Below are 12460 nucleotides of genomic sequence, written 5' to 3' on the forward strand. Positions count from 1 at the left end.
GGTCTGCTCAAAATTAACTGGTTGTCATTTCTGTAGAGAATAGGAATACGCATGTAGCACTTTCCAGTCTTAAGGTTTAATTTTATTTTTTTAAAGTATTTTTGATGTATAGGATGTGCCATTTTGAAGGCACTTGTAAGCTGCACTTGTGAACGCTGTTTCTATATAAAAAACTGAGTACACAGCAGCCAGTGAAGTAAATACACTTTTTCTGGTCAAACATGTGTATTGATTCTGTGTAGCATGTGCATTAACTTCAAACATAAGACGACCTTTGCTAAACCAGTGAAAATAAGGACTAGAATGGAGTCAAACGCTACTAAAAGTCTAATTGTGCTTGAAGCTTTCTTTTGACATGGCTGTTAAAAAATAAAAAAAGAAAAAAAAAACAAAGAAAAAAACCCCTAACACACAGCAACAACAGAAGAACGAAATAAAACCACTCAACTGAGTATGGATAATGTCAGTAAAGAAACTGAGTTAGTCTAATACTTTCTTTTTAAGAATCGTAGTGCTTTAAAAGGATCTGTTGTATAACTACCACAGCCTAAGCAAATTGTCTCATTTTCGAAACTATCTTTTTCATAGCTATTCAGCTAATTTATCTTATTTTGATATTCACTAAATGTCTGATCTCATGCACATTATAAATATTTCACCTTTCTTTGACAGCTAAGCTTTTAACTTTTTGAGCAATGCATTTAATTATTTGAACAGCTTATGATAGAAAATAGTAAAAAGGCTCTTTAGCCTATATTTAGCCTTGTAAATACAAATTGGTATTTTTGTACCAGAATAACAATTAAATTTTAATAAGGCAAATATATAATATCCCCCCACCCCCCCAATGCATTTTCTATATATAAATCCAAGTTAGATATGTCTCTGGAGAGACATCCATGCCTGCATATTTTTGACATTCATGCTAATCTGATGTTGCATCAATTGAAAACTCTGCTTTTGCTTATTAATTTTTTTTTTAAAACTTCATCCTAAAAAATCATTCTTTTTCCAAGACACTAGGGCATATGTATAATTAATGCATTTAAGTAACATTCTTAACTGGAATCATTATAAGCACAGTCAGGGCTTTTGATTGATAATGCATTTTAACAGCCTGCCCCAAAATCCAGTTTTGCAATCTACAAAACCTGCCTTATTAGTATTTGTAACATAATGAAGGGGAATAGTTTTACTTAGAATTGTCTGTCTAGTGTGGTTAAGGCTTAAATGGTTTAGCCTTGTGCTTGTAAGAGGCTACAAGAAATTTTTTTTTAAGGACTTTAGTTAATTGCTTGTAGGTTGCAAACTAGTTTCATCCCACACGTTTTTAAGTACAAATTTTCCTACGTTGTTTACTTCTAGCCAGTTTCCCAATTAATGTAACCCTGGTGTGTTTTGTCAGTTGATAAATTGTTGAAGAAGTTGCATCAACCCATGGATCATGGCCCAGGTCTTCTGCTGAAGAATTCTGGTGGTGTTTGTGCATACTCACTCAATTACAGATTTTCAAGAACTGAGAGTTAGGAAGTAATGACCATTGCTCACTGCCAATAGAGTTTAGCTCTTTGAACTTCTGAAATTAATTCTGAAAGTTTTTTGTTTCTAAAACATCACTGTCAAAGTGTTTGTTTTGCTGATCTTGTTAACCTGTTGTTTTGCGTAGGGACCACAAGAACCCGTTTTCTGTTACAAAACAAAAAATTCCTTGTTTTGTATTTTCTGACTTGCAAACAGCTCTCAACATTTCTTTATTTCATTTAGCCAGAGCTTTTAAAATAATTCCACAACTTGAAAGGAGAGGGGGGAAGCACTTTTTTTGTTTCTTGAATACCTATTCAAAATGCTAGGGTTGGGCTGTTTTCTTAATTTCTAATTTTAAATCTAAACTCCTGGTAGATGCTGTTGGTATAGCATTCCTTTCTAATAAGCACAAGCTGCCAATTTACAGGTAGTGCTTTTAAAAATACTCTATTTTTTGTCGTTTAAACAGAGCAAGAGAAAATGCTAATTATGTAATAATAAAGACCATATTTTTGAGCATTCAAATATGGCAAAAAGATATTCTGAAGTATTAAGTATTATGTACACATTTATAAGGACTTTATGATTTCAAGTTTAAGATGCGCATTATAAACTGAAATTATTTTTGATAATACATTGAGACTACTTCATCGCATCCAATTTTGTTGGGTAACAAGATAAGAGCTGCTTCCTAAGGGGGTATCATAACAAATTTTGTGTCTAAAAATTTTTAACAAAGGAAGTGCAAAGATGTAGATACCCATAATGTAATACTATGACAAAAATGTGGTTCTTGAAGAAAACAACAATAACGACAAAACACCTTCTTTTTTTCTGACAGTGGAGAATACTTGGATATGTATTCCACATGACAGTAATAGTAATATTGAGGAATTGTTTGACTGTTAAAAATTTGCTGCCTCCCAGTTACCATGATTACTGTAGGACAATCCATTGATGTCACTAACCAGTGTGATTATGCACCTGTATGTGACCTGCTGGTGTGAGGCTGGCAACTCTGAGCAGCCCTCCACAGATCCCAGCTCTTTGTCCTCTCTCCAGTGATCCAGGTTGCCCAGTGTCATCATAGGGAGCCACGTTCCAGGCCAAAAGCACAGAGCAAAGCTTGCTGCTGGGTGGAATATGGAAACTGTTTTGGTACAGCATGGCGATACGGCCTTTTTGGTGTTTGTTGAGCTTTTTTTGTTTAAGTTTTGCTTTGGAGGGCGTGGGGAAGAGAGAGTATCTAGTTAAAGCAGTGCTTGTATGCTGGTGTTAAAAATGGGGGAAGTGAGAGGGAAGCAAGAGTGCATATTGACTAGGAGATAGAGTGCTGTCTGATCGGTTCGTAAGACCAAGCAAGCTGAGTTCATATTTACATCATGACACAATCAAGTGTGGCCGTTAATGCAACTGCTAGGCAAAACAACAGTTCCAAAAGTTTATACTACTCTTTAAAGGGAAGGCTTGTGCCCACAGAGTAAGAAAAGAAAAACAGCATAGTTAAAATGACAATGTCATAAAATCCCCTTCTAGTCTTTGCATAGTTGGTTCTTGCTCACTGGTTCTTAGCTGTTTAGTCAAACTTATAAATTATGATAATTCATTTAAGTGTTTAGATTTTAGGTTTGTCTCTCCGAATAGTCACGTGTATATAATTATTATTAAAAATGTATTTGTTCAGAAGGAAATAACATGGAAACTCATTAACAATAACCAGCTTTCTTATTTTTGGAATCCCGGCATGAGGCGGCATCTCGCCAGTGAGTGGCTGTCATGGTACAGTATTGGAGGGGAGAGAATCCAGTATAATGAACCTTTTTTTTTTTTTTTTTTCCCTTTAATATTCAGTGTTGCAAACTTAATCGTTAACAATTGCATAACCTCAAAGTGTGCTTAGGGCACCATATTCTTGGTTGACATTGCTTAAATTTGTACCACATTATCTTGCCATGCTTTTAACTGTAAAGTATCTTGTATTTTCTGTCTTTCAAACACTTTTCTTGCAAATTTCTAAATTACTAAAATTTATGTGCAATCAACAAAACCGTCTAAGATTATTTTCCATTATGCTTGGAGCCCCAATGACATATTGTCTCCTGTAAATAATGAATCTTATTCCTACAATAATCAAGTCATAGAAAATAAAGACTAAGAGTGGGCCCAGGTGAGAATTGGAACTCAGTATGCATTTTGAGTTTGACAGTGACAACAGTGAGTAGTTGACAGTCCCAGCTACCCTTTGAGTACAGCTCCAAGGACAATTTTGCTTTTATTTAAAGATTTCATGGAGACCATGTTTTCCTAGCCTGTGAGAATGTGCAATGGCCAGATGCTTTGCTGACACCGAATATGACACCTGCTATTTCTTTCCTGTTCTTAAAGCCTGCTATGCTGCTATGGAGGATAACCAAGCTGATTAGTCATGTTTTGCTTCTGACTAAACTATGTTGGCCATTGTGTGTTTTCTTATTTTCTTTACACACTTACAAGTTGTTTTTTGGTGTCAAGAAAAAAAGTTACATTATTAACTTCTTTTTTTGTCTCTTTTGAAGATGAGCACTATGTTTACCTGCCCTGTCTCATAGATTTTTATCTTTCTCTGATGAGTTATCAAGAATAGATACAACTATGTCTCATTGTGTTTTGACTTTTTCTGTAGTTGCTATGCAGCAAATTTCTTTTGACCTAGCTGATTTATCAAGGTACCTGTTGTCCTGCAATTCTGATGTGAGCTTGGACTGTGATGTGGCTGCTATTAGCTGTTTGATTGCAGCTACCACATTGAGTGAAGACAAGGGGGAAAAAGACACTGGCTAATTTAAGTGTCTTGAGGTCATCTCTTAGTAGCTTTCCCATAACTTAACAGCAATCTAACACTTCTGTGGGCTGTCTCACTACTGGTGTTCATGCTTTTTTATTATTTGTTTGCTTTTATTTTGTTATTCATGCTATCCCTTCTTTACTCTTTTTATCTCATTGTGTGCTTGCAATTCTTATTTTATCTCAGTGTGTTTGTATTGTTTTTATACTTGTCCTCAGTTCTACTTCAAGCTTTTTTTTTCAGGTCATTGTAAACATGTTGACTTCATCTATCCAGTTTTTTTACTCTTCCTCCTGTCTTTCCTCTGTAGTGAGGTAGCATGCTTTGTGTTTGTACTTTCTACAATTTTGTATTAAGCTAGCCATTGCTTTTATTTTGCTATTCTACCATTTTTCCTTTATTAGGATCATAAATATTATTATTGTTACCTTCTCAATCTTGCTTTATAGAATAAAATCTAGAAGAGCCTTCTGTTTATTTACTTTTTCTGTCTTTGGTGTCTTGTGTGCATTCCGTCCTGCATTGCATTTCAAAGACTTGTTGGTCAGTTTGGCCCCCACATGAATTTTTCATTCCTCTTCTTTTATTTCTTATGTCTTTACACTTTCAGAGCAAATTGTGTGCTGGCTTGAAACTGGAACTCAGCTTTTTGATCTTTCACTAAAACTGTAGCTAAATAGCTCTTGTGTGCAAACTGGAGTTTTCTACTGGCTGTATCTGACAGCAATAAGAAATTGAAATGATGAGGGAATAAAGCTTGATGTCTGTAAATGAAAGTATTCTTTGGTAATACTCTCCAAACCCTTGCTTAATTGCTGCTTTCATATTTAGTAAGAATAATAGAAGATCATAATGGCTTATGTTACAAAAAATGACTGTAAAATGTTTCTTGCCTAGTATTTTAATCAGAGCTGTTTTTTACACAAACTTACTGCAATGTTAAAGAAGCATGACTGTGGTTCGTTTTTTTTTTTTTTTTTCTTGACTCTAGCAAAGGCTGTGTTTTGTTGTACAGTGTGGGATGACATGGCACACAGCAGCAAGAAACAGACTAAGAAATCTGCTAGTTGTGCATCTCTTTTGACCTCTGCTTGTGGTGTAACCTCCTACCATGTTTGGTAGGTTGTATGATACACTTAAGTGGTATTAGCAGATCAAACCCAGAAGTAGGTAAGAAAAGATCTGGGCAAATAAACCTGGAATAGTATGGGGCTCACTGGAATAAGTGTAAAAATCCAGAGTCTGGGATAGAACTTACTAGGATTCTTACTAGGTTTAATGGTATTTTCTCTAATACAGTCATGGTTCTTTATTCACCTGATCAATATCTTGAGGAGCTCTTAAATCTTTTTGATCTCAGTGTCCTGTGTTTTTGCTCATCTGGCTGTAAGAAAGAAGTACTTAAACGTCAGTATTCCCAGGGCAATGGATCTTATTTAAACTTTCAAAAATGCTGAGAATTTCCTTATGAAGACTGCTATCTCAGTGAGTACTAGGATACATTATGCTTCCGGGGTTTTTTTCAGCATTTTTATAAATTCAGGAAGTTTTTCACTGCCAATTTTTGGCTTTTCATTGGAAGAAGTTTCACCACCTTCACTGAAAACTCTTCTCTAGATAAAAAGTCGGAGCTCCCATTTGTCTTTTCTGTATTGTTTGAGGAGTGTAGAATTCATCCTTAATATGGTTCCATTCTAAGTTGTTTCACAGTGGTAATAACTTTATGCATATTAAAGCAAGGCAAAAGACATTAAGATACTCTTGAGAACTTTTTAGGTGCTTATTTTTGTATGTTCTAATAATTAAAACTAACTTCTTTTTTTTTTTAATTAGAATTAATCCTGAAAAACTTACAGACATCCAAAAGAGGATGCAAGCTTTCTTAGCTCAAGATCAGGAGTTAAAAGACAAAGCGCAAAGGGTAAGTCATCTGCTGCAGTATAGTCCTTTGAGGCATGCTAGTTGAATAGAACTGCTACTGGAATAACTGACCTGCTCGTGTATGCCCTAGCAGCAGTGTTTGGAACTGCTAAATTATTCTGAGTTTTAAGCTTTAAAACACAGCATCAGTAGAAACAATAGTTATGTATTAGCAGTTGGTGGTAAGTATGCCTGTTATAACCTGTGTGAGTTCATATAGGCTCAGCACTGGCTCTGATGAGCACATGACGCTGATAGCTGAAGAGCCACCTGTCTGGCTGTGGCTGTGCTGCCAAAGTTAAGACATAGGTGAGCGTGTATTTTCTTCAGAGTCTTGGGTATGAAAGTAATTTTTGCTTTAGTAGTTACTGCTTCTCAGCTGTTTGAGGGTTTTTACTGTTTTGTTTGAGTCTTTCCCAGCTGTTTGAGATCTGAACCTGGGGAGGAGGAGCTCCATACACCAGTACAGGCTGGGATCAAATGGCTGGAAAGCAACTTTGATTGCCCCAAGTCCTTTTCTGCAATTGGCATAGTGAACGTGACTGAACATGAGCCAATGACATGTCTTTGCAGCAAAGAAGGCCAATGTGTTCTGAGTGTCATCAGGTAGAGTGTTGCTGGCAGGTCAAGGGAGGTGGTCCTTCCCTTCCCCTCTGCTCAGCCCTGGTGAGACACTTCTGGAGCACAAAGCTTGATTCTGGGCTTCCAGTACAAGAAAGACATGGACATACAGGAGGCAAGACCAATGAAGAACCACAGAGATGATTGAGCACTTATAATATCTTGTCTATTAGGAGAGAAGTATGTGTTAGACTTGAGTTAGAGTCTTCTGAGTGGTGCCCTGTGACAGGAGAGGAGGCGATGGGCAAAAACTTATATACAAAAAACCTCCATTTAAACCCAAGAAAAAAATAATAAATTGTGAGCATGATTGAATACTGGAACAGGCTGCACAATCTCCATCGTTGGTTATTAAAAACTGGGTGTGTTCCTGAGCAGCATGCTCTAGCTGACCTTGCTTTGAGCAGGGGTTTAGACTGCACGATCTCTGGAGGTTCCTTTCAACTTCAACTATTCTGTGATTCTGTAAAGCATAAAGCTGTTAAATTAGTACAAATACATCTTTGTTTTTGTCATGTATCCTTGGTTCATGATGAAGAATAGGACTACGTACCCTTTTCAGTTCAGTAACCCTTTTGGCTGGAGGGGATAGGTAAGTTGGTAGTTCTTCCTGAGGGGACTTTTCCTGGGGAGCTGGTACAGAACATTTTGAAATAATGATAATGATGATAATAATAAGTTACTGAAAAGTAGCAGATCTCATTCCATGGCTTAAGAAGTTAAAAACAGGAAACCGTGAAGGCCTCGCGTATCCACTTTCTTTATCAATTTTTATTGTTGTATCTCCTGAATATATACAACAGTTTGTACTTTCTCAGTGGTAAAATCCAATGCATGGAATAAAGTGTTTTAACTTTCACGTGGATTTAAATGAGAGGCAAAATAGCTTAGAATAGCTCTTCCAGGTAAGATGGAAATGTGTGTATGGGACTATGAATGGGATTTCTTTGCTGTGCTGATCAGTGTTGGGAGACTCCATGAACTATATGTGAATTTCACCAAGATTTTTAGCAGGTTTGGGGAAGGTAGGAAAACTTAAAATAGCTGAGAAGGTTCCTGGACTAGAATGAGCTGGTTGTAAAAGACAGTTTGTATGCAAGATGGCCTGTGAAACATTTCTGGGCATTGCATTGCCTCTTAACACCACTAGATACGTTTTCTGACCTTTCCCTGGTTTTACAATATTTTTAGGCCATGAACTCTTTGAGATAGAGCTGACTACTTGTGTTATTGAAGTGCTGCGATGTGTTGGTTTTCTGAGGTTGGTTGGTTGGTTTGTTTTTGAACCGTGTGAATAATCATGAGCCTGTGAATTCTGTAGTTGTACCAAGTGTCTTTCAAACTATGCAAGATCAGGAGTTCAAATTGAGGTGAAAGTAAACAAGATGATTGGAAGAATAATAAGATGTTTAGATTATTTTTTGTTATACGTATAGGTCAGGTCTAAAGAGCACTTCCAAAGGCCAAATAGTCAGAAATCCAGAAATACCAAAGCCTGAGAAATACAAGATTGCAGAAGTTCTGGATTAGTGTAAATACCTTTCTATTTGTCTGAGCTGTTTTGGGGATTGGTGGTGCCTGGAGATATTCTGGTAAACTTGCATGGTAGGTTAAAATGAAAAGGAGATCATGAATGCTTAAAGAGACTAAGAGTTGTAGCCTTTCTGTTGAACTGGGATCTAAAATGAGGCAAGTTGCAATATTTAAAACTCTTTGAGATTCATCTCACCTAACTTCAGATGTCCTATGTGCACTAGTCTTCCCGAGCTTTTATTTATAGCTGAGAGAGAGGAACGAGCACTTGTAGGAGGCATCCTGATATAGACACCTTAAACTGCCGTTCATCCATCCCAAAGGGTTTTTATTTGCACTGCAAAGGTAGCCTGTGAGGTGATCTAGCTTGGATACCTGCAGCAGAGACACTTTACTGCGTCAGAGGAATGTCATTCTTAATTTCCTAACAGGGAGTCTTAAATCAAAGTGCCTGAGGAAGTCAGTGGGAGCTTTGTGAATAAAATGTCTTAAGGCAATGTTCGAGGAACTACTTTTTGAAACTATTCCTTGCGTTTAGGTATCCCAGGTTTTTGTAGAGCACAAAGTATTACTTGTAGTGCATGGAATGGCAGCGTAAGCTTCATCCTGACACTGCACAGGCCAGATGTACTGGTGCCATATTCATACTGGTGACATGATCATCTGCAACTGCCACAGGAAGTTGCAGTTACACCAGTTTGTACCAGAAGTGACAGAGCAGCTGGTTGCGGGAAGATGAGAGTAGGAGGAAGCTGGCATCATCTTACTTAAAATGAAAATACTAATAAACCTCTGTGTTTCTGGCTTTGATTTTTTTAAGATCTCTTAAAAGTCAGAGAAAGATCATTCTGAATTGGGCAAAAGAAAATAATGATAAAGTTTCAAAATAGCACAAGAATAAAATCAAACATAGTCTGGCTGTCGGTGTTACAGATGAAAAATGAAATTAATTTGGAAGATTTAATTGCCATTTAATTACCCTTACAGGCCATTTTTTTTGCAATTTTTCCTTTATGGGTAGCAGTGCAGTGTTGTCTTGCAGACAGTCTGTGTGTGTGTGTGTGTATATATATATGTATGTTGTGCTTTAAAATCTTGAGGTATGGGCAAGTGGTTTATCATAGAAGTTCTCCGTCTTAATAAGATTTAAGTATGGGTGTTCAGATATGCTATGCAAATGTGCCCCAGTAGTCTTACATATCGATGTGAATAAAATGACAAAAGCAATGCAGATGAAATCCTGACCTTGGATATTATCTGAAATGCTGGGTTTCTCAAAGGCACGAGTGTTGTGCTGTCTAGTCTGTCTGTTGCGAGCTGCCAAATTCTTGACATTTGTAAGAAATAAATTCCCTACCTGAATGGTTCAGATAGCAGTGAAACAGCACAGCTATGCACAGTTCAGCTGGGATGCAGTTTACTGTGTTGAAGGCATAAGGTTTAAGTGATTGTGTCCTCTAGGCTTGTTGATTTACTTCAAGATGCTTTTACTTTTTTTAACAAAAAGAAAATTCTTGATTATTAATTGCTTCAAGAAACGCCATGGTTCATTTGATAGGACATGGTTCCTCTGCTGTTGCTTGGCAAGAGAGGGTGAATCAGATTGGGGCTCCTTTGAAACCTCTGCAGTTCTTCTCAGGGACTGATGCTGCCTTTTGGCATTTCTTGTAATTTTAATATTTAATACGTGTTCATCCAGTTCTGAAAAACAGTTTAAGAAAGAATGTGGTTTTCTCGCTAATTTGAATGTTACTGTGTAGGGGGTGCTGGGACACTGAAGTGGTGCCTGTCCATTAAATTCTTTGTTGCACCCAGAGGGACGTGCAGTGTGTTACAGCCTGGGATTCTAGTCATGCCCTGCTACTCTGAATTCTGTCAAAACAGCATGTAAATTGAATTTGGTGTGTTTTAACTTTTAAAACCATTATCCAAGAAATACATCAGTAAATCAAAATTTAAATGTAGCAAATTAGTAGAGCATAGTACTTCTTGCCTTGCATATTTCTAGTACTTGTACAGTAATCTCAGGTGGTTTTGGGGGCCTTTAGCTACTATTGTAATTGAGCTGTAATATATTTCTGATGCCCAACCATAACATTTTTCCATTATAAGTTAATTCATATAGTATTTTTGTAATGTTCAGTTATTAAAAAAACCCCAACATTGCAAGTGATATCAAAACAGCAAAAGTAGCAGTAGACAACAGCAATTAATAAAAAAGTAGGAAAAAAGTTCAGACTGAATTTGCTCTCCCTCAGCTGTCCAGTGTGTGTGCACAGAATGAACAAGTCTTAGGAGAATTAAGTAAAATCCAAGAGAGATGACAGTATTTTAGCATGAGGTTGTAGTGGAGGTACTGAAACCAAATCAAAATCAAAGTAGTACTTTGCTGTTTCTGTACTTCATTTCTCTTCTTGTAAAGTATCTATGCTGTAAGCCAGTTTACCTCGTGTAAGCTCTTGGAGCAGGGAATATCTTTTGCTGGAAGTGTTCACAATGCCTGAAATAACAGAGAGTGAGATCAGCTGAAGAGTTTAATCATCAAAATATTACTATTGAAAGATCTTTGGAGCCTCTTACCTTAATTAGATGTCCATTTCTTTGAACACAGAGCAATACCATTCTGCATACAGTCCATGACAAACTTGAAAATTTTTTTTGAGTCTCAGTGGCCTGAACCCTGTTGACAGCTGATAGGTGTGAGTTAGAACATCTGGCATTTGTCTGGTGGTTCATTCTTAGTTATTGTAGAGCTTGATGCATGTGCAAAAGGTGTGTTCTGTCTGCCCCTTATCTATCACTTACTAATTTCTAGACCATATGTACAAAAGATATACTAGTAAAGTAAATGGATGACTGTAGATTATCCAGCAGGTTGTTGGCATGCAGTGACTCATACAGATCTTCATATCTGCAGCTCTCATTCACAGAAAAAAAAAGATATTTCTTGTGCTAACTTGCTTTTTTTGATCTGTCACAACAGACAAGAGGTTCTGTTATTTATTTTCATCACTGCTTGCTAGACAGCAATAGATTAATGAGATCTGTCAAATTTGAAGTCTTTTCCTAAAGGGGACTAGTTATCTTCGTTAAAGTATTAATAATTTAATGTGAGCAAGCAAGGGTTTTATTCCACATGTCATTCTTTGTAGCAGCTGAATAGATTGTGCTAGCACCTTCCCCTGCTGAAATTAATTGAAGACATAATCTGGACAGGAAACTTTACTGAAAAATTTAACATTTGGAAAAATGAGGAAGTGAAAATTTACCTCTGTAACGCAGCGTTGGGCAGCTTGGGAAATGTAACTCCCAGCTCAACATATCTTACAATTAATAGTTTTTATTTCAGTTTGCCAAGGGGCAAAGTCTGACTATGACATTGAAAAGAAATATGAGACAGTATATTAAGCACCTTTGGAAATTTTTTTTTCTTATAAGCATTTACAGAATCCCCATGAGATTGATGCTTCTAACTGTTGGGTCTTTTCCTCCCCTGTCTCAGGTTAACAAGAAGTAGATTTATTATTATTTTTTTTAATTCCAGATGAATTATTAATAAAATAATTTTCTCTGACAGGTGCCTGTATATAGTGGAACAAGGGTGTGATTATAGTATGCTTAAATATAACCCTGTGAGCCTGATTTGCTGTTGTTTCTTGTGTTTGCTGATTTAAGCCTTGTAGATAGGAGTTTTGGCATATGTTAGAAATTAGGTTACAAGCAACAGAAATCCGAGCATCTTTTCTGATACTTAGACTATTCCAGTACTTATGCTGCTGCTGATAGGCAAAAGTAAACTATGTAAGAGAAACATGAGGAAAATAAGACTATTTCCATTTGGGAAGAATGGATTGAAAATGCAACACAAGATAAAGCTATTCTGTTACTCAGTGCTTCCAGTTTTCTTGATGAAAGTCTAGGATTAATTGAAACTTCGACCTTGAACTGGTCTTAATAAATGCTGTATAGTGAATTTATGTTGGTCACCTGAGTTGCATTCATTGACTCATAGTTGTGTACGTGATAAGCTGGTGGCAG

The 12460-nt window shown here is 36.7% G+C and overlaps 1 protein-coding gene across 1 annotated transcript in view; it reads left to right on the forward strand.

Moving 5' to 3' along the window:
- DDX10 (DEAD-box helicase 10) overlaps positions 1 to 12460 on the forward strand; it is a 192216-nt gene that overhangs the window by 34009 nt on the left and 145747 nt on the right. The window contains exon 11 of the mRNA XM_055702317.1: positions 6182 to 6269. Within this exon, the coding sequence (XP_055558292.1) occupies positions 6182 to 6269 (88 nt within the window). The remainder of the gene's footprint in view (positions 1 to 6181; positions 6270 to 12460) is intronic.

The sequence above is a fragment of the Falco cherrug genome, chromosome 2 (genome assembly GCF_023634085.1).
Source record: "Falco cherrug isolate bFalChe1 chromosome 2, bFalChe1.pri, whole genome shotgun sequence".
Classification (NCBI taxonomy): domain Eukaryota; kingdom Metazoa; phylum Chordata; class Aves; order Falconiformes; family Falconidae; genus Falco; species Falco cherrug.